Genomic DNA, 21935 nt, shown 5'->3' on the forward strand with positions numbered 1-21935 from the left:
AAGATCCCGCTTAAGGGTTCTCAGATCGGCGGGCAGGGCAGCCAGGTCACCCAGCAGCCCGGCCGATCTCCCGGGGGCGTTGGAGCCGCGCTTCCGGTGAGTTTGTGGTTTGTATTCCTCCGCCGATAGCAAGCGAGGAAGTAGTGCGATCCGCCTTGCCCTGGGTACAATCACGTGACAACGCCAAGCTCCACCTCCCCCGTCTTCTTTGGTTATGGGTGTGGGGGAGTCTGTGGAGACGTAAACATCTTCAAGTAGAGACAGTGGAATGGCTGGTGTTGGCCATTTTAATGACCGGCTGGCCACGGGAAGCAGCTTGTTTGAGGTGTAGCAAGACGAGAAGGTGGTGTAGCTAAAAGGGTGTGGGACGAGGCATTCTAGTGGTGTCACCCAGTCGTGAAGCGAGTAATAAACGGGCGCCTGTGAGGGAGCGTCCGTGGGGGGAGGGGCGAGAACATGGCGGATTCCGGAACGCCAGCGGGCGTTGAGGCCTCAGAGCCAGGGGGCGGAGTGATTAGGTCATAGAGCGGCTCCCAGCATCCTTTGCGGCGAGGAGGCGGTCCAGACTATAAAACCGGCTGCCGGGACGCAGCCGGCACCTCATTCATTTCCATCGGTCCTTGGGTATACAGCTCCGGCCCTCCACACCGCCGTCCCTCCGCTGGTGACGCCCCCGCAAAGGCTTCGCCGTCGCCGAGGCCTCCTCTCAGCGACCCGTCGCAACTGGATTCTCTTTCACTGGGTTCCGCCCGCACACCGCAACCATTGACGCCATGTCGAGTTATTCTAGTGACCGAGACCGCGGCCGGGATCGAGGGTGAGTGTAACAAGGGACCTGTCAGGGCGGGTGGGGGAGGGGCGAGCGGCACGGCCGAGGCTCGGCTTTCCAACCGACCCGTATTTTTTTCTGGAAGGAGGCCTTGCTTTTTTTCACGCACCCTGTTAAAAAGCCGTTAAAGGCGACGTTTGTGGTATTTGGGCTCAACCTTGGTTTTTGTTTGAAAGGAACGGGACCCGTGGCGGCCCGGCGACCTCGCGGCTGTTGTGGAAAACCCCCGAGGAGTTTTCGGTCGGGAAGCGCCGCGCCTTTGAGGCGGCTCCGGGCGTTGTTTGCGCAGGCTTTCGTTGGGTGTTTTAGGGGCCCCGGGTATCCCCGGGGGACAAAAGGGGCGCTTTCGAGGCCCTCTGTGCCCGGTAGGGTGTCCTACGCCCGCGAATTCGGCCATGTGGCTGAACCGCAGACACAAAATGCCGGCCTCGGACATGGCGGCGGCGCCTTTGTTACCCCGCCCGGCGGAGGCGCTCAAAATGGCAGCGTCGAGAAAATGTGGCGCAGAGAGAAATGCGAGACAAAGAAGGAAGCGCCGCCCCAGCGGGAACGCCGCCCGGGCCGGGACTCCTCCCCCGGTCGCCGTCGGCTCCTCCTCTTTTTCTCCCTCGCGTTATATAATTTTGTTACCTTGGTTTGCAGCCGTTCGCGGCGTTTCCCTAAACGCGGCTCGCTGGCGCCTGCGCCCCTTTATACCCCGCCCGCAGTTCTAGCCTCGCCAAGCCGCTCATGCAGCCTGCGCGGTCCCGTTATTTCTTTAAGACCAGCTCCATTGAAGAAAACAGTGGCAAAAAATAATCTTGCTAAGCTCCTCCCTTCTAGCTCAGCTCCTAGACACTAATTCCTAAGCTCTGTGGGGAGGGAAGATGGAGGCCCTAGCTGCTGTCCTTGTAATCGGAATTTGAGACGTTTGGGCGGTTTGCGACCTGATAAATCCACGCTGTTTATTTGGGCTCAATAGAGTGTGTCTGGGACATCAGAAAAGAATCGCTGCCAGTTGTGGCCGTCGGTAGAATGACAGTTGGGAAGGATTCCAGAGGCACACTTTGGCTCGTATCAAAAGGCAGTAAATGAAACAGGAGGACAAACCTGTTTATGTAGAACCCTTTCACAATATACCTAACTTTTTTTTTGTAGGTTTGGCGCACCTCGATTTGGAGGGAGTAGAACAGGACCCCTCTCTGGAAAGAAGTTTGGAAATCCTGGGGAGAAACTAGTTAAAAAGAAGTGGAATCTTGATGAGCTGCCCAAATTTGAGAAGAATTTCTATCAGGAGCATCCTGATTTGGCAAGGCGCACAGCAGTGAGTACTTAAGTGTGCTTTCTTCATGCTATAACTCAGTAACTGCTGCTAGTCAATTAGATGGAAACTTAACAGGTGCCTTGTAAATGATTTTGAGAGTTACTTATGGTACACTTCCGGTTGAATTTTTCTTTGTGTAATGGTGCATACTTTAATCACAAGCCTATTTGGGCTTCATAGAGACAGTTTTTTTTTTTTAATGTGTGTTATGAAGTTATTTTTATTGCTAAGTAGAGTTTTCATTTATGGGTCTAGATTTTTAGAAATAAGTATGTTTAAAAATTGTTATTGAGCTATAGGGAACTTGTCATTATAGCTGACGGAGGGCTGAGACTGAGGTCCTCTCTTTTTCAGCAAGAGGTAGATACATACAGAAGAAGCAAGGAGATTACAGTTCGAGGTCACAACTGTCCAAAACCTGTTCTGAATTTTTATGAAGCAAACTTTCCTGGTAAGGACTAATTTTCATCTTTGCCCCCTTTTTTTTCCCCCCCTTTTTTTGCCTATGAGTTTGTGGCTAAAATGGTATTGTTGGTTGCAGCGAATGTTATGGATGTGATTGCAAGGCAGAACTTCACTGAACCCACTGCTATTCAAGCTCAGGGCTGGCCAGTTGCTCTCAGTGGATTGGATATGGTTGGAGTAGCTCAGACTGGATCTGGGAAAACATTATCTGTAAGTCTAGGAAACCTTGATAAATTGTGGGAGACCTGACCCGTAAATACATTTAAACTATTTTAATCTAATTTCTATTGTTTTTCCTCTAGTATTTGCTGCCTGCCATTGTACACATAAACCACCAGCCATTCCTAGAGAGAGGTGATGGGCCTATTGTAAGTATTCTCTTAAGTTTTCCACCCTGTTTGCTAGAACTCCTTTGACTGAAAATGGGGCTGTATAAAAACCACCTAAAGTTAGTATCCAAAGACAGTAATAAGTTGGATCAGTCAATAATAGATACTTGTCATGAGCCTGATGAACTGCCACAAGGAGAGACCAACTTCCAAAAGTTGCCTTCTGGTTTCTACATGTGCTTTTTGTGTGTATACAAAAAGTAAATGTCAAAGAGTTTTCTTTATCCTGAGCATAGTACCTGGGAAGTAGAAACTGGAGTAGAGGCCAGTTTCGATAACAGGAGACCCTGTCTCAAAAAAGTCTTGTGACCATCTAAATTCCAATTCCCAACACACAAAGACATAGCATCTTAGTAAACTGGTTTATACTAAAAACTGCTTTTTCAAACTTAGTGCTTGGTGCTGGCACCAACTCGAGAACTGGCACAGCAGGTGCAGCAAGTCGCTGCTGAATATTGTAGAGCTTGTCGCTTGAAGTCTACTTGCATCTATGGTGGTGCTCCCAAAGGACCACAGATTCGTGATTTGGAAAGAGGTGTGTGATCATCAAGGGGGCTCTTTGTCACTGGTGGAGATGAAAGTTTTATGTATTATAGTTAAAACTACTCCTTTCTACTTAAAGGTGTGGAAATCTGTATTGCAACACCTGGAAGACTGATTGACTTTTTAGAGTGTGGGAAAACCAATCTGAGAAGAACAACTTACCTTGTCCTTGATGAAGCTGATAGGATGCTTGATATGGGATTTGAACCCCAAATAAGGAAAATTGTGGATCAAATAAGAGTAAGTGTCCTTATCTATATTGATTTGAAAATCCGTTCTAGGTTTGCTCTTAGGGTTGAAGTCTAATTTATTTCCCTAAATCTTCAGCCTGATAGACAAACACTAATGTGGAGTGCAACTTGGCCAAAAGAAGTAAGACAGCTTGCTGAAGATTTCCTGAAAGACTATATTCATATCAATATTGGTGCACTGGAACTGAGTGCAAACCATAACATTCTTCAGATTGTGGATGTATGTCATGATGTTGAAAAGGATGAAAAGTAAGTTTAATTAGTTGAGAAAATCTTGCTTAAATAAGAGTAATCAGTTTTGAAAATTATCGCAATAAAATTAAGGTAGCGTGCTATGTCTTTTTAAATAGTGGATTTGTCATTTTGACTTAACCTTGATACATGGTCACTTGATACACTAAGCACAAATGGTTTTTTTTGTTTGTTTGTTTTGGTTTGATGGTTTTTGTTTAATTCTTTTTAAAATGGTGAGTTTTTCTTCACCTTTAGACTTATTCGTCTGATGGAAGAGATCATGAGTGAGAAGGAGAATAAAACCATTGTTTTTGTTGAAACCAAAAGAAGATGTGATGAACTTACCAGAAAAATGAGGAGAGATGGGTATGCGGTTTCCTGATTCAAAGTAGACTTTAGGAAGAAGGCAAAAGTACTTTGATCAGAAGCAGAGAGTGTTTTAGAGATCATGTGCCTATGATATATAGGGGTAATTGTATGAATTGTCTCCAGTGATTGTAATAGGCTCTGGGTTGCAATGCTTAGTGGGAGAGCATTTGACCAAGATGAAGTGCAGTGGGGATAAATACTTGTAGATTCTTTTAAGTTGGGTGTACTGATGATTTAATTCTTAATATAGGTGGCCTGCCATGGGCATCCATGGTGACAAGAGTCAGCAGGAACGTGACTGGGTTCTAAATGGTATGTATTTCAAATAAGATGTAATTAGTTTGTAGCTTGATAAGATTTGCTTGCACTAATGATTATTCACATTTATCTTTATAGAATTCAAACATGGAAAAGCTCCTATTCTGATTGCTACCGATGTGGCCTCCAGAGGGCTAGGTTAGTACAAACTCGAATTCATGGCTTGGTTTCCCAGAAGATCTCCATGTAGTTTTTTTTAAAGAAAGTTTATTGCTTTCTTTAACCTCTGCATTTTTTCTAAGTTTTTTTTCACATAAAGGTGCAGTCTTTGTGGCAAGGCCTAGGCATGACAATCGGAGGACTCGAGGGGGATGGAGGACTAGTGATCGGCTGGCTGCTTCCAGTCGATTAGAGAGGTGAAAAGCTGAAAGTGTGCCAGTAATCTTCAAAGGGCAGAACATACCACCTCTGCCCCATAAACTGTTCTCTCCGGGGGAAAAAAATGGAAGTTACCTCACAGTTCACTGCCGTGGTATTTCATCTGTCCCATGCTTTGCATGATTGCCATGGTACAGCATTGTTTCAAACTGTTCACTGTGATCTGTGGGTCTTTGAGTTTCAGTGAGTTTGCTGAAATGTCGAAGAAATAATTCCAAACTTCAATGTTCAATGAAATTTTTGTTCAAGTTTGAAATGGAGAGAGCAGCTTTAAAAGGTACTAAGCCTTTTACAAATTGGTGAGTACTGGCACATGAGACCTAGAGCAGGACCAACTTCTCACACATAGTCAGTGGGAAAAGAAAAGTGCCTTGAAAGTTCCTCCCTCACCTACACAGTAGTCGTCATGTCGAGACCTGCCAGAGAGAGACACATTCTCAAGTGAATCCTGGCTTCTTGGAAGCGCTTGCCTAGACGAGACACAGTGCATTAAAACAACTTTTGGGGGACAGGTATGTTTTTCTTGCAGCTGCAGTTGTAAGGTCTTGGCAAGACAAGCAGTGTGGCCAGAATTTTGAACTTCTGATGAGTATAATGCAAAGGACCTTTACATTTTTGTTTAAAGGTCCTCAAAAATGAGCACATGAAGAGATTGCTGTGAAACTTTTAATTGGCCCTACTGCGCAGAAGCATTCAGATGTCACTTGATGATCTGTAAGGGGACTGTCAAGTTGGGAATGTGCTAAGGAGTACACACATTCCCTTGATAGGCTGTCAGTGGGTGGGTGTTAAGACAGCTGACATGTGCATTTTTTATTGGGTTTTTTTTTACCCTTTTTTCTACCTCAATGGTGTTCCTACAGGAAATGGATAACCATTTTAACTGTATTTTTTTCAGCCCGTACCTTCTTGGGAATACAATTGTCTAACTTTTTATTTTTGGTCTGGCTGTTGTGGTGTGCAAAACTCCGTACATTGCTATTTTGCCACACTGCAACACCTTACAGATGTGGAAGATGTGAAATTTGTCATCAATTATGACTACCCTAACTCCTCAGAGGATTATATTCATCGAATTGGAAGAACTGCTCGCAGTACCAAAACAGGCACAGCATACACTTTCTTTACACCTAATAACATAAAGCAAGTGAGCGACCTTATCTCTGTGCTTCGGGAAGCTAATCAAGCAATTAATCCCAAGTTGCTTCAATTGGTCGAAGACAGAGGTTCAGGTAAGAATCTTCCATAAGAGATGTTTCGGGTAGCTGACTGTCACCTCTTGTCTACAGAGTGGGATAGTTTGTTGTTTTTTTTAATTTTTAAATCTAAGGAATCTAAAAGCACTTAAGACCCAGCATAAACAACTAACTCTCATATCTTAGCACATTTATGCCATAGATAAAATTGATCAATTTCTACTTTCTTGACAGGTCGTTCCAGGGGTAGAGGAGGCATGAAGGATGATCGTCGTGACAGATACTCAGCAGGCAAAAGGGGTGGATTTAATACCTTTAGAGACAGGGAAAATTATGACAGAGGCTACTCTAGTCTGCTTAAGAGAGATTTTGGGGCTAAAACTCAGAATGGTGTTTACAGTGCTGCAAATTACACCAATGGGAGCTTTGGAAGTAATTTTGTATCTGCTGGTATACAGACCAGTTTTAGGACTGGTAATCCAACAGGGACTTACCAGAACGGTTATGATAGCACTCAGCAATATGGAAGTAATGTTGCAAATATGCACAATGGTATGAACCAACAGGCATATGCATATCCTGCTACCGCAGCTGCTGCGCCTATGATTGGCTATCCGATGCCAACAGGGTATTCTCAATAAGACTTTAGAAGTATATGTAAATGTCTGTTTTTCATAATTGCTCTTTATATTGTGTGTTATCAGACAAGATAGTTATTTAAGAAACATGGGAAATGCAGAAATGACTGCAGTGCAGCAGTAATTATGGTGCACTTTTTCGCTATTTAAGTTGGATATTTCTCTACATTCCTGAAACAATTTTTAGGTTTTTTTTGTACTAGAAAATGCAGGCAGTGTTTTCACAAAAGTAACTGTACAGTGATTTCAAATACAATAAATGAAGGCAATGCATGGCCTTCCAATAAAAGATATTTGAAGACTGAATTAAGTGAAATTGTACTTTATTTTACATATATAATGTCATGTAAAACTTGGCTTAGATAGTATGTTTTTTGGGGGGATTTTTGTTTTGGTGTTTATTTTTACACAACTGAAGTTGACTACTTCCCATTTCTTGATTTTTGGAGAGGAACTCTTGGAGAAGGCCCTTAGGATCTTTATGGGAAGAATTTAGAGACAATGGATTTATATTCTAGATTTATTACATAAAAGCTTTGTCAGTTTTCAACATCAGGGAAGTCATTTAAGAGTGAACTACAGGACAGGAACTGTATAACATGGTCATGTCTTTTGCAAAACAGTTTTAAGTGATGGCATATTTTGCTTTATCAGTTTTATTCCATCTCTTGGCTTTATTGTCAACTGCCAAAATGCACAAAGCTGAAAGACTGTTAGCCCAAGATCTGTGCAGGTTACCTTCTTGTAGGTTCCTAGTCCTCACAGACTTGCCAGAGTGCTTATGGCCACACCTGGAAGTCAGGACTGTCTCCACTATTACTTTAGGTCTTGAAACTGTAGGCTAGTCACAGGGAAGACTAGCACCAGGCATCATAAGCAAAAGCACAGTAAAAAGGTTTTTGGGTTAGGTTCAACATGGGCTTACAGCTAGAAAAAACAGGGAAAGCTTTAGATTTCAGTGAGATCACCAGCAAACAGCTTTATGTCAGAATGGCTAGAAGTAGGTAGGTCTAAATAAATGTCTTGCCAGAAAATGGTATGTTTTTGCCCAGGACAAAAGTCTTAAAAGAAGTTCATTTAGTTTTTTGTTTTTAAAACGGGCTTTATTGTTAATGCCTTATTTATGAAATGTTAAAAACAAATTAGAATGTGCTGGGGGTGGGAGCTGGGCGTGTTTTCCAGGGCTGATAACATTGAAAACTGGTTCATCTAGTACTCTGAGTGGTTTTCAATGGCATGGCTAGTCAGATTCATGATTTTGAAGTATAGGTGTAGATTGGAGCATTTATTACATATTTTACTGTTTACTGTCTTAATGTGGACCTTTTATTTTGTAAATAATTATGGAAATGATTGTGGGGCTTGGAAAAAATTACCTTTGAAGTTTAAAAGACAGTCCACTTTTTAGCATGTGTGTTGTGTCCAGCCTGTGGTTGTCTTAACTAATAAATGTGATTTTTCTCCCCATTCTCTTCATTTATTTATTCGCGTAGAGGCCTTTTACCTGGGATTTTGCACTCCCCACCCCCACCTTCACTCTGGCTATCCTGGAATTTGATATATAGGCCAGGTTGGCCTTGAAGTCAGATATTGTCCCTTGTACTCTAAAGATTAAAGGAGTGAGCTACAACTGTCCTGCACCTCATAATCACATTCCCTAATACCATTAACTAGCTTGACCTTTCTTACAAAGGTTAAGATGTTACACTAAAACCACCCTTTTATCCTAGTCAAGTCTTACCTACTTTCTACTAGATTACTGATCATTTTAAGGGAAGTAAATAAGGATCTGTTTTAAGGAGGTGGTTCTTAGATTCAAGATCCAGGAAGTCCTTTTAAGACCTGAGTTCTCACCAGGCAGTGATGGTGCACGCCTTTAATCCCAGCACTTGGGAGGCAGAGGCTGGCGGATTGCTGAGTTGTATGCCAGCCTGGTCTACAGAGTGAGTTCCAGGACAGCTAGGACTACACAGAAACCCTGTCTTGAAAAACCAAAAAAAAAAAAAAAAAAATCTGAGTTCTCTTTAAAACCACACCTTGTTTGTCCAGCCACACCCAGGAGGGAGTGGAGTGGCTACCCCTGGCAGAGTTTGCCAACATTAGGAACCTTCCAGTTTAAAAGCTATGTCTTGTAGCACATAATAGTTGAGGTGGACATTTCCCCCGGGGACTGAACGATAAGTCTCAATCAGCGCCGCCCAAGACAACATGTTGGTAGGACTTTTTTGTGTTTGGCAGCTTGGAAAACCATGAGTTGATGGTAACTCCATAGTAACAGGATGGGAAAAACTGAACAAGTGAATGTGGAGTTGCCAAACGGAAAATCCCCAAGGTAGTAAACAACCACAGACGCTGGCATCGGCCGCGGAGGCCGGGATACGCCCAAGGGGTCTGGGGCCAGGCTGCCGATGACGCTCTTCCGGGGGCGTGGTCTGCAGTACGTCCATTTCCGCCGCGCCTGCACCCTAGTCTCTGGTGCTGGTCTAGGTTTGAGACAGGGCTTCCCACGTGAGATGCCGGTGTTCCCGACTCCGGAAGCGATGCGCTCGGGTGGCGCGGCCAGGGCCTGCTGCAAGGCCTGCAGGCGCTGGCTGTCCGGGAATGCGGGTGCCGCAGATGGGGCTCCGCAGCGTGCCGCCCCCGACCGTGCAGTGGCCGGCGAGGCGCTCGTAGATCTCTGCCGGAGGAGGCACTTTCTCAGCGGGACGCCACAGCAGCTCAGCGCGGCTGCTCTCCTGAGCGGGTGCCACGCGGGCTTTGGACCTTTGGGTGTAGAGTTACGAAAGAACCTAGCCTCACAATGGTGGTCCTCTATGGTGGTGTTCAGAGAGCAGGTCTTCGCGGTGGACTCCCTCCACCACGAGCCGGGCTCTTCGCAGCCCGGGGACAGTGCCCTCAGGTTAGTTTCTCCAGAATGTATACGCGAAATCTTGCAAGACAAAGAGCTGAGTAAGGAACAGCTAGTGGCATTTCTTGAGAACTTATTAAAAACTTCTGGGAAACTACGGGAGACTCTTCTTCACGGTATGGCTCTTCGCTTTTCGTGCTTCTGAACAGATTTGGGATGGAAAGGCAGTCTTGCACGAGTTTGGAGACAGCAACGGCCCTAGGCTTCCAGGCAAAGAAGTGACCAGGTTCCTTTTTTTAAAAAAAAAAGTAACATATCAGAGTGATCCACCTTGAGGCAAAGGTCCGTCCGTGGCATTATTCCTGAGAAATGGGTAAAGTATTCAGTTTGACAAGCAAACCTAAAACTATAGTGTTAGGACCTGAATTCAGTCACATACTTGAACTTTCATTGATACCAAGGCATTTTCAAAGACTTCCTCTCCTCCAGTTTTATATATAATATCAACTCAAGCCTTTTTTTTTTTTTTTTTTTTTTGTCTAGGTAATTCTTTAGCTTGTCAGCAAGTAAATAAAAATGAAAAAGGGCTGGAAAGATGGCTCAGCAGTTAAGAGCATCCACTGCTCTTCCAAAGGTTCTGAGTTAAATTCCCAGCAACCACGTGGTGGTTTACAAACGACTGTAATGGGATGTGATGCCCTCTTCTGTGTTTGAAGACAGCTACAGTCTACTCAAATAAAATAAATTAAAAGAAAAAATTGAACAGCCGGGCGGTGGTGGCGCACGCCTTTAATCCCAGCACTTGGGAGGCAGAGGCAGGCAAATTTCTGAGTTTGAGGCCAGCCTGGTCTATGGAGTGAGTTCCAGGACAGCCACAGCTACACAGAGAAACCTTGTCTCGAAAAACCAAAAAAAAAAAAAAAGAAAGAAAGAAAGAAAAAAAGGAAAAAAAAATTGAACAGAAAACCCCTGACTTGTTTTTCGAGACAGGGTTTCTTTGTATAGTCCTGGCTGTCCTGGAACTCACCATGTAGACCAGGCTGGCCTTGAACTCTTAGAAATCTCCCTCTGCCTTCTGAGTGCTGGGATTCAGACACCAGGCCCAGCTACCACTGACATTCTTTTCAAGACTTGGTGTTAGTGGCAGCTCATCTCTGGGAAATGCTGCCTTTGCATTTTAGTAGTATGGAGTAGCTAACAACACCCTACAAGTCCAAACTTGTGAAAATTAGTATATACTGTAACCTTTAAATATTTCCTTAATGAAATAAAGCAGACCGGTGATAAGTGCAATCTAGATTGTAGTATATTTTATTCCATGTTCTTGGTATTGATTGCATTAGTCTTCTTGCTTACCATGTCCCCAAACATTAGCCATTTTTACCTCCCAGTCTTTTAGATGAAATCTCCTCCTCTAAAATTGCAGACTGAAAATGAGATTTTGAGTCTAGTGTGGATAAGATAGAAGTCAATTCTCTCCTTCTACCATGTGGATCCTGGGGATAGAATTCAGGGCTTCAGGTTTAGCAGCAGCTGCTTTTACCAGTGAAGCTATCTCTCCAGGTTTAAGGAAATATTCTTGATTGACAGATTGAAGATGTGTAATCAAAAATCAAATTCATGAACCTTACTTATGAGCCAGAAAAATAAAAACTGGGTTTGGGTGAGGATTAAAACAAAAAATACGCCGGACAGTGGTGGTACACACCTTTAATCCCAGCACTTGGGAGGAAGAGGCTGGCGGATTTCTGAGTTCCAGGCCAGCATGGTCTGCAGAGTGAGTACTGGGATAGTCAGGGCTACACAGAGAACCCCTGTCTCAAAAAACCAAAAACAACTTCAAGTTGTTTGGCATATGTTAGATAATCCATCTTAAATTTATACTTTAACAATGGTTACAGAGAATATTTTTAGGAAACATATTAAGTGTTTAGAGTGAGGGAAAAAAAACCGTGGCAAAATGTTAACTGACAAAGTCTAGGTGAAAGCATCAAGATCCCCTTTGGGGGTTTGGGAGGGGGGTTTTCTTGGTTGTATTTGAGACAGGGTCTCCTGCCTCAGAAACCAACCTCAAATCTACTGTGTAACTGAGGATGACCTTGAACTCTTGACCCTCCTGTCTTTTTTTTTTTTTTTTTTGTCTCTCTCTGAAGATGTTGGACTGTTCTTTTGTTTCTGCTTTTGAGACCTGATTTTTTTTTTTTTTAAATCTCAAGTTGGTCTTGAAATCACTGTAGCCCAGGCTTGCTTCAAAATTCTCTCACCTCTGCCCCTTAATACTGGGACGTCAAGTACTGGACTCAAAGCTCATTGGCGGTTTACCTACGTGAAGTAGATGGATCTGTCTCTTGGCAGGGGCCTTGGAACACTATGTTAATTGCCTGGATCTGGTAAACAGAAAGCTACCTTATGGTCTTGCTCAGATTGGAGTGTGTTTCCACCCTGTTTCGGACACTAAGCAGATACCCAGCAGCGTTACAAGGTACGAAATGTGACAGATAACCTGGTTTGGTACTTAAATAATCAAGTACTCATTACTTCACTTTGTGATACATTATATAATCTCCATTAACTTTCTGATTTTTTTTTTTTTAATAAAGAGTTGGTGAAAGGACTGAAGCTTCGTTGGTATGGTTTACTCCCACGAGGACTTCGAGCCAGTGGCTTGATTTCTGGTTGCGTCATCGGCTTCTGTGGTGGAGAAAGGTACTCCAGTAGTAATTTCAATAGTTAATAATTGAACGTTTAATTATTTTTGGTTTTCGTTTCTGAAGCATGACCTCATGTTAACCCTGGCTAGTCTCAAGCTCCGTATATAGCCTAGGGATGCCCTTGAATTTACTGCCTCTCTGAGCTCTGAGATTATGAAGAGAGCTCTTACCCCAGTTTGGGGATTCCCTTTCCTAAGCACTAGGCTTACTTAACAGACATACTCCACCACACCGGGCTTATGAATAGAACTTGATTTAGCTGTGGTTTTTGTGTTTGTTTTAGTTTTAGGGTTTTTTGCTTGTTTGTTGGGTTTGGTTTTTTTCAAGACAGGGTTTCTCTGTATAGCCCTGGCTGTCCTGGAACTCACTCTGTAGACCAGGCTGGCCTCGAACTCAGAAATCCGCCTGCCTCTGCTTCCCAGAGTGCTGAGATTACAGGCGTGCACCACCACCGCCTTGCAGTTTTAGTTTCTTTTAAAGAAAATTATTGTATGTTCAGTGGTCTTCCAGAGGAAGAGTTTGGTTCCCAGCACTCAAGTTAGGCAGCTTATCACTGCCTGTAACTCCAGCCCTCAGGGAGCTGACTCCCTCTTCTGACCTCTGAAGGCGGCTGTAAGCTTAAAGCATGCAGACAGGCAGATGTCAATAAAATAACACTCGCAGTCTATCTGCCTGCCTCTCCAATGCCGGGACTAAAGCTTGTACCGCCACCACCACCTGTCAAAAATAAATCTTAAAAAACACATGTTACTGCATGGGGGGATGGGGGCATGCCCAACATGAATGCCATGGCCAAAGTGTGACTATCCAAGGGCAACTTTAGGGAGTTAATTCTGTTTCCACCATGTGGGTTCTGGGGAGCCAACTCCCAGGGCTGAGCAGCATGCGCTCTTACTGAACCATCTCAGAGGCCCTAAGTTTGGCTTTTTTGAGACAAAGCGTCCTTCTAACCCAAGCTGGGCTGGAGTTCACTTTTCAGCCCAGCCGGACCTACAGCTTACGGCAAACCTCTTAGATTAGAAGGCATTACAGGTGTGAATCTCCAGCCCGCCAGTTCATTTGTGTGCCGTTTACTGCGGTCCTGGCTATAGCATCGAAAGCCTTGAATGTGCTAGTCAAGCTCTCTGCTACTGAGCTAACTACACTCTCAGGATGCTAGACTTAACTTGTAATAGCAATACAAACAGAAAGTCCTTTGAATGGCACATTCTGTTCCAGCGGGTGTCAGTGTTCTGGTACAGATGTGCTGAGCGCTGATACCATCCCTGAGCCTCTATGTTTGGGACTTAACTTACTTTTAACCCGTTGCTGGATAAAAGTGTCAGACGACCTTAATTCTCAGAGATAACCGTGGAATTGGAAGTCAGTGAATCCTAGCATTCAGAGAGCAGAAGCAGGTGGCTCTTCGGCCAGCTGAAGCTCCAGGACTACCTGCTCGGAGGGGGGAGGGGGGCTAACATTTCACTAAATCAGTAAGACACTTTGTTTTGCAGTTTGCTATGAGTCCCTCTGACTTCAGCAGCGCCGACTGTCAGGATGAATCAGGACGCAAGGGAACCAAGCTTTACTACAGCTTTCCCTGGGGAAAGGAGCCACTAGAGACCCTGTGGAATCTGGGAGATCAGGAACTCCTACACATGTATCCTGGAAATGCGTCTGCCATACAGGTGTGAGTCACTCTGAGCGCCCATACGTTCTTTTACCCAGATTCTCTGTTTCCCCAACCACTGAAGGATAGTTGTCGGGTGTCCTGGGAACCAGTAACCTTACGTACATTTTGTAGGCAATACCCAACTACATAACCCTGACTGCAGCTGTCAAAGTCAGGAAATTAACAGTGACCCTCCATGCTCAGGAGATGTGAGTATCGGAGGACTAGGCCTCACAGGCCCGGGATAGCCCAGAGCACCTTTCTGTGAAGCTGCTCCAGCTCTCTTCCCCAGATGAAAAGCTTCTTTTACCTTTCCTAGTCTTGTGTCCCTGACACTTTAGAAGAAACGAGCTGCTTTGTCGAATGAGCCTTTGAGCAGTTCTTTCTGAAGTTTTATGATTTTTTATAATTTGTGCCATGTCAGGAAATGGCAAAGCGGCATGTCCTTCTCTGGGCATATTAGGGGACACACCGCTGGCTGTTAATGTAGGACCTCCTTTTGGGGAGACCCCCCCACTCCATTCTCGGGATAGCATCCACCCAAGGAAACACGAGAGACCGACTTGATGCAAATGCATGAGGTAGTTTATTATCAGAGCTCTGGATCGACACGTATCTCACACAGGAGACAGTGGAGTCGACCCTGAGGCCCAAAAGTTAGGGGTTTATATAGGAAAAGTCAGGGGGGGTTGGCGCGGTTACACATGATTTGCTGATTCAAACATTGGTGGAGGATTCTGGCGCGCAGGGTGGGGTTTTTTTTTGGCATACGTACAGATCGGGCCATCAGCAATGTAGGAGGGCGGTTTATTTTGTTAGCAGGAAGGTCACTTTGACATTAGTAAACTGCATCCAAGGGATAGGAAACAGGAGACTCCAGTCCAGATAGTGTCTGACCCATAGGAGTTTTCCCAGGCATGCTTGCTGCCTCAACTATGGATTCTGAAAAGTCCCAACTCCCTTCAGTTAATATGTTCTCTTATATCACTCGGTTAAGATGGTGCCTTTTAGCTTTCTCCAGTGTACATTCGTTTATTTTTTTATTTTTATTTTATTTTATTGGTTTTTTTTGAAACAGGGTTTCTCTGTATAGCCCTGGCTCTCCTGGAACTCACTCTGTAGACCAGGCTGGCCTTGAACTCAGAAATCCACCTGCCTCTGCCTCCCAGAGAGCTGGGATTACAGGGATGCGCCACCACCGCCTGGCTGGTTTTTTTTTTGTTTGTTTGTTTGTTTTAATTTATTTTATTCTGTGTGTGGGTGTTTTACCTGCATGTATCTCTGTGGCCCAAATGTGTGTAATGCCCAAGAGGCCACCAGATCCCCTGGAACTGGAATTACAGAGAGAGCCCACCATGTGAGTGCTCAGACTAGAACCCTGGTCCTCCGCAAGAACAAATTCTCTTAACCCCTGAGCCATCTCTCCAGCCCTGTACAGTGTACTTTCATATCTTGGGATGAAACCCAAGTCTTAGTGAACATAAATCCAGGAACCAGTCAAGTAGTAGGTGCCTTTAATCCAGAACACCTGAGGGTGAGACAGGAGATTTCAAGGTGAGACTGGTTTAAAAAGTAAACCAGGGTTTTGGACATGGCTTGGCTGGTAAAAGCATTTGCCATGGAGCCTAACAACCGAGTTCAGTTCCTGGGGCCCACAGAGTGAAACTAACAACTGGGAACCCACGTAGGTCCTGTGACATCAGATGCATTTGTGACCCTATTATCACACACGCATAATAATAGTAAAGGAACTATTTAAACAAATGTTCCCTTTCCAGCTGTGCAGTGGTAGCCCGCCATTGACCCTAGCTCTCAGGAGGCGGAGCCAAGTGGGTCTCTTAAGTTGGAGGCCAGCCTGCTCACAGAACAGGTTCCAGGACAGCCAGAGCTATACAGAAATCCTATCTCAGCAAAACAAAACAGCAACAAAACCCTAAATGTTCCCTTTCCAAACAGCATTGAAAGGTTCTGAGGCCTCTCTCCACTCTAGGTGAGTCAGCCCATCCTCTCTGAGTGGAGTTGCTAGGTTTGACATCTTCAGATAATTGAACTCCTTGAGAACAGAAGACAGTGTTATTTTGTGGCCCAGTGCTCAGCATAATTCTATCATGGAGTAGGTGCTTTATAAAGTGAATCTGTGATTTATTCTGATGGCATAAGTCTAAAATACATAACTTTAAGAAAAGTTCTGCTAGCCAGTCATAGTGGCACATGCTTTTAATCCTGGAACTTAAGAGACAGAGGCAGGTGGATCTCTTTTTTTGTTTGTTTGTTGTTGTTTTTCCGAGACAGGGTTTCTCTGTGTAGCCCTAGCTGTCCTGGAACTCTGTAGATCAGACTGGCCTCAAACTCAGAAATCCGCCTGCCTCTGCCTCCCAAGTGCTAGTGATCTCTTAAGTTCAAGGACAAGACAGAGCTACACAGTGAGAGCCTGTCTGAAAACACAAAATCTAGATGCTCACACACAAGAGATCCTGCTAAATGGTACTTTATTTTGATGTCTTCTATGAAGGGTCGAGATGGGCGGAAGAATGTGGTTCCTTGCGTTCTGTCTGTAAATGGGGACCTCGACCTGGGCACGCTGGCTTACCTCTACGATTCCTTCCAGCTGGCGGAGAACTCCTTTTCGAGGAACAAGAGTCTCCAGAGAAAGGTGCTGTTGCTATTTCACAGAGATGGAAAAGAGAAGTTAAGGGTTTGTTTGGTTGGTTGTTTTTTTATTCTTACACATTAACAGTGCTTCCTTCTTCCTCTTGTCCCCCAGGTGCTTAAACTTCACCCATGTTTAGCCCCTATTAAGGTTGCTTTGGATGTGGGGAAAGGCCCAACGGTGGAATTACGACAGGTGAGTTGCTGTGAGTACTTAGAATTGTGTGCGAGCACACGTGTGGGTTGGAGGTCAGAGGACAGCTTGGGCATTGCTTCCGTCTTCCATCCTGTGGGTCCTCGGGTGCTCAGGCTTGGTAGTAACTGCCCTTCCCCACTGAGCCGTCTTGCCACCAGTTACTAAGAAGTGGTCAGGAAGCAGTTTGTGTAGCTGACTTTTGCAATGCCCTACTGGGGTTTCTCCAGCAGTTCTTCCTTTTCCTGATGTGGAAATAAAACCCCTAGGGCACAGTTCCCACCTGTCCCTGGCCTGTACGGCTAACTGGGCTGTTTCTGTTTTGTGTTCTGAATGACAATTGGTGATGATTCTCTGTTGGTATCAAACTGTTTCTTGGAAGATTTGCAGTCAATACTCAGTTGGCATTGCTTAATTTCTTTATTTTTAGAGGCGATATGCAGTTTCTAAAATGTTCAATGCGTTGACACTGTATAACCAGTAAAGTGTTCGGTGTGTAAACTATAACACTGTATAACCAGTTTACAAGCGGCCTACAGTTTCACAAGCACTTTTCTTTCCTATTTGAAATCTCTTCTGTTTCCACCAGGTTTGTCAAGGGCTACTTAACGAGTTACTGGAAAATGGGATTTCTGTGTGGCCTGGTTATTCCGAAACTATGCATTCCTCATTAGAGCAGCTCCATTCAAAGTAAGAAATATCTTTCTTCTCATTGTTCAGTTTGATTATATTACATGTTTCATTATACAGATAGAAACAAATCTCTTCCAAATGTAATCTGAAAAAATGGGGCTGGAGAGCCCCTCATTGGCTGAATGGTTGCTGTGCTTCCAGAGAGCCCAAGTTCAGTTCCCAGCATCCAAGTTAGGCAGCTCATAAATGCAGCACCTCAGGGATTCAGCAACTTCTGTCCTACACATGCGCACCGCACGCGCAGACACACACACACAGAGTATACATGCATGCAGGCAAACATAGAGTAGAAAGAAGTCAGACTTTTCATAAAATGCTCCAAGCATTTCCTTCTGTGGGACCTTGTGCCGTGAGCTAACTGCCTTAGGAACGAACAGTACCGTCTGTTTTATGTGTACACCTCAGCTTGTCAGTTTTCCAGGGAGGAACGTAAATGGAATGCCTTTCCTGGCTGGCAAGCTGAACCTAGCTTCTAGGTAGTCATCTCTTCACTGAAAAATGCAATGCCTGACCCTTCTGAGTACTAATATTTTTGTAAATGAAAATTTCCATGTGACCTGACCTATGACAGTCAAAACAAAGACACTGTCTAGAATTACCTTTAAGCTGTATGAATAAGGGGTGGGAAACAGGAATAGATTTCATATTCAGACTTTGGCCCCAGCCCTAGGAGAGCTAATTATATAATTAAAGATTTAAGGTGTTTTGTTTTGTTAAACTCTAAAACACTTCTGATCCAAGCATTTCAGATAAGGGATATTATGTTCAAGCATCTTTATTGCTTCCCTCAATCCAGCCCACCACCAAATGATAAGAACTTGACTCCTAGGCCGGGCGGTGGTGGCGCACGCCGGTAATCCCAGCACTTGGGAGGCAGAGGCAGGCGGATTTCTGAGTTTGAGGCCAGCCTGGTCTACAGAGTGAGTTCCAGGACAGCCAGGGCTACACAGAGAAACCCTGTCTCGGGGTTAAAAAAAAAAAAAAAAGAACTTGACTCCTCAGTCTCAACTCCTCTGTCTGTCTGTGCACACAGCATCCCACACATCCTCAAGATCTCTCAACACAGTCTCAAACTGTGACCCAGATTGACCCTAAATCTTACTCTGTCTCTCAGGCCGGCCTCAAGATCATGGAAGGCCTCTGCCTCACTTCTTGAGTGCTGGGGTTATAGGCATGAGCCCGTATATGCCTGGCTTCTGCATAGATCTCAACACTGCTCTTCTCACCATTACGCAGATTAAGGTCACTAATATTTTGTCAGGATGGTTAAAATAATCTTATAGTTGAACTCTCTCTAGTATTGCTAACTTGCAACTTTATTTCTGCTTTCTTTAATCAAAATAATTTATCCTTTTATGCTTATTTTGATTTTTAAAAAAAATTTTAGAGTTTTTTTGTTTGTTTGTTTTTTCGAGACAGGGTTTCTCTGTGTAGCTCTGGCTGTCCTGGAGCTCACTCTGTAGACCAGGCTGGCCTAACTCAGAAATCCGCCTGCCTCTGCCTCCCAAGAGCTGGGATTAAAGGTGCCACCACTGCCTGGCTTTTTTTTTTTTTTTTTTTAGTTTTTTGTGTTGAATGCCTATCTAAGATTAGGAAATTTTGTATTTTGTTCTTTTACTTTGTTGGCATGGTAACTCATAACTGCAATCTCTGTAGGCTGAGGCAGGAGGATCATGAGGTTCAGGTCAACTTGAGTTACATAAAGAGATCCTGTATCTAAAACAAAATACATGACTAAAATATACTTTCCAGATAATATCGGCAGGAAAACAGCTCTCAGCAGGCAGAGCAGACGCCAGAGACTGACAGAGAGCGGCTCCTCAGGAGCCGAGCTCAGGGCTGGGGTTTTTATAGGTTCCCGCGGGGACAAAATGGGAGTGGTGTTTGTTCAGATATAAAACGAAGGAGGGGAACTTGAACTTCCTAGTTTTTATATGCTCTAAAGTCTTGTTTATGGGGAAGGCGTGTCATTTATATTTTTTTCTCTATGTTTATTTCTTGTTGTTACTTTTTTTTAGTGTATGAGTATTTTGCACGCATGCATATCTGTGCACCATGTGTGCAAGTGCTCACATAGGACAGAAGAGGGCATCAGATCTCCAGGAACTGGAGTTAGAGGGTTTTTTGTTCTGTTTTGTTTTTGTTTTTGTTTTTTTGAGACTGCATCTGTCGGGGTCCCTGCAAACTCTACAGCCTACAGCAAAATGATCCTGGGAGAGACAAGAGTAAAACTCGGTTCAGCCCAACCTAGCCAGCCAGTGCTGGGTCAAACGCCCAGAGTCTGACACCAGGTGGTTTGATTTAGTGATATTTATGCGCTGTACAAAAAAGTTTATGAAAAAGTTTCCTGAGGACAGTCCCTAGTGTACGACAAAGCTGAAGAAGTATTTACATGGTAGCTCTTTATAAAGTACTAGGCTTCTCCCATAGAGACGGGTTCTGCTGACTTAGAAACAATGCTCCAGCCGGGCAGTGGTGGTGCACGCCTGTAATCCCAGCACTTGGGAGGCAGAGGCAGGTGGATTTCTGAGTTTGAGGCCACCCTGGTCTACAGAGTCAGTTCCTGGACAGCCAGGGCTATACAGAGAAACCCTGTCTTGAAAAAACCAAATCCAAAAAAACAAAAAAAAACCAAAAAACAAAAAAAAAAAAAGAAAGAAATGGGAGTGGGAGAGTGGGGGTAGGGCATAATTTGGCCCATTTGTAAAGGCCCAGGTGAGAGCACCTGGACTCTGGGGTGTCCGTGAGGTGAGAGCTGATGTCTGTACAGGCGCCCACGCATTCCCCTTAACTGTTTTCTCAGGTACGATGAGATGAGTATCCTCTTCACAGTTCTGGTCACTGAGACCACGCTGGAAAACGGGCTAATCCAGCTGCGGAGCAGAGACACCACAATGAAGGAAATGATGCACATATCCAAGCTGACAGACTTCCTGGTCAAGTACCTTGCGTCGGCTAGAAATGTGTAGGGCTTCAAAATCTGTAATAAATAATCTCTATTGATTTCATTAACTTATATTAATATGGTTTGGGCCTTTTGTATCTATAAAGTAGACAGTTTTGGTTCTTCCTTTGAATCATTTTTTTTTATTATCCTTGTATATGGTCTGTAGTAGTTTGAATATGTTTGGCCCCAGGGAGTGGCACTATTGGGAGTATGTATACCACTGTGGGCATGGGCTTTAAGACCCTGTTCCTGGCTGCCTGGAAGTCAGTCTTGCACAAGCAGCCTTCAGATGATGAAGATGTAGAACTCTCAGCTCCTCCTGCACCATGCCTGCCTTGATGATAATGGACTGAACCTGTGAACCTGTAAGCCAGCCCCAATTAAATGTCCTTTATTAGTGTTGCCTTGGTCATGGTGTCCGTTCACAGCAGTAAAACCCTAACTAAAGACAAAGTCTATTAAGAACACAAATCTAGGGGCTGGAGAGATGGCTCAGTGGTTAGAATCACTGTCTACTCTTCCAAAGGTCCTGAGTTCAATTCCAGGCAACGACATGGTGGCTCACAATCATCTGCAGTGTGATCTGACACCCTTTTCTGGCATTCTGAAGACAGCTATAGTGAACTTACACATAAAATAAATAAATCTTAAAACCCCACAAATCCAGCCAGGCATAATGGTGCACAACTTTCTTCCCAGCAAGGGGGTGGGGGTGGGGGTGGAGCGGCACCAGCGCAGGCAGATCTCTTGAGTTTTATGCCAGTCTGGCTTACAGAGTGAGTGTGTAAATAAATACACAAAAGCAGGTACACATGTGTGTGTAAATACACAAAGGCAGGTGTACATGCCCCAGAGAACCCCAAAGGTCCTTCTGTTTTGCTTTCCTGGTGCTACGATTACAGCTTAGGGCAGAGAGCCTGGCTCTCAGTGGCTGCTGGTTATCTAATCCCGGTGTTCTTGCTTGCTTGACAAGCATTTACCAGCTGTTACGCCTCCCCAGCCCAGTCTCGACCTTGTGACTTTCCTGCCTCTCAGTGCAGGGATCATAGGCCTGTGCCACCACACCTAGTTTGTGGGTGTCATGCACAGCTAAGCAGTGGGACTCTGCCCACTGAGCTGCACCCTGGTCCCCGGCTCTGTTCTATTTTTGTTCTTGTGGGTTTTTTTCAACTTCCCTTCAGTAGTAGCAGAACAGGAACAGTACTGATGTAGACGTGCTTTTGGAAAAGAAGAGTGGACTTTTGCCCTGCATCTGACAGCACATTCCTGCGCTTTTATAAATACTGGACACCAGGAACTGCAGATGCTTTGCCACTAAACAGTATGGAAG

The 21935-nt window shown here is 44.5% G+C and overlaps 2 protein-coding genes across 3 annotated transcripts; both read left to right on the top strand.

The window, feature by feature from the left end:
- The first annotated feature begins 582 nt into the window (after positions 1-582).
- On the top strand, positions 583-7219 carry Ddx5 (DEAD-box helicase 5). The gene is made up of 13 exons (XM_052195774.1): positions 583-817; positions 1967-2132; positions 2487-2583; positions 2674-2807; positions 2900-2965; positions 3380-3521; positions 3609-3769; positions 3857-4029; positions 4270-4380; positions 4634-4695; positions 4780-4839; positions 6087-6311; positions 6510-7219. The coding sequence occupies exons 1-13, from the start codon at positions 774-776 to the stop codon at positions 6914-6916; spliced, it is 1848 nt and encodes a 615-aa protein (XP_052051734.1). The 5' UTR covers positions 583-773; the 3' UTR covers positions 6917-7219.
- Positions 7220-9037: 1818 nt separating this feature from the next.
- Positions 9038-21007, top strand: Polg2 (DNA polymerase gamma 2, accessory subunit). 2 transcript variants are annotated; one of them, XM_052195775.1, is made up of 8 exons: positions 9038-9937; positions 12117-12243; positions 12362-12467; positions 13966-14139; positions 16636-16776; positions 16888-16968; positions 17555-17655; positions 20462-21007. In XM_052195775.1, exons 1-8 carry the CDS (start codon positions 9322-9324, stop codon positions 20625-20627), a joined length of 1512 nt encoding a protein of 503 aa, XP_052051735.1. In that variant the 5' UTR covers positions 9038-9321; the 3' UTR covers positions 20628-21007. The 2 variants fall into 2 exon arrangements, with proteins under 2 accessions (XP_052051735.1, XP_052051736.1); XM_052195776.1 differs by having other exon boundaries at positions 9041-9812; positions 12097-12243.
- The last annotated feature ends 928 nt before the right edge of the window (positions 21008-21935 follow it).

Source organism: Apodemus sylvaticus, chromosome 10 (genome assembly GCF_947179515.1).
Source record: "Apodemus sylvaticus chromosome 10, mApoSyl1.1, whole genome shotgun sequence".
NCBI classification, from domain to species: Eukaryota; Metazoa; Chordata; class Mammalia; order Rodentia; family Muridae; genus Apodemus; species Apodemus sylvaticus.

What these genes read in the sequence shown, in the direction of transcription:
- Polg2 (XM_052195775.1), top strand. Translation starts at nt 9,322, where the DNA reads ATGACGCTCTTCCGGGGGCGTGGTCTGCAGTACGTCCATTTCCGCCGC. An exon ending in GAAATGCGTCTGCCATACAG is followed by an intron (nt 14,140 to 16,635) that starts GTGTGAGTCACT and finishes TCTTCTATGAAG; the next exon opens with GGTCGAGATGGGCGGAAGAA. An exon ending in TTAGAGCAGCTCCATTCAAA is followed by an intron (nt 17,656 to 20,461) that starts GTAAGAAATATC and finishes CTGTTTTCTCAG; the next exon opens with GTACGATGAGATGAGTATCC.
- Ddx5 (XM_052195774.1), top strand. Translation starts at nt 774, where the DNA reads ATGTCGAGTTATTCTAGTGACCGAGACCGCGGCCGGGATCGAGG. An exon ending in TGTGGCCTCCAGAGGGCTAG is followed by an intron (nt 4,840 to 6,086) that starts GTTAGTACAAAC and finishes AACACCTTACAG; the next exon opens with ATGTGGAAGATGTGAAATTT. An exon ending in GGTCGAAGACAGAGGTTCAG is followed by an intron (nt 6,312 to 6,509) that starts GTAAGAATCTTC and finishes CTTTCTTGACAG; the next exon opens with GTCGTTCCAGGGGTAGAGGA.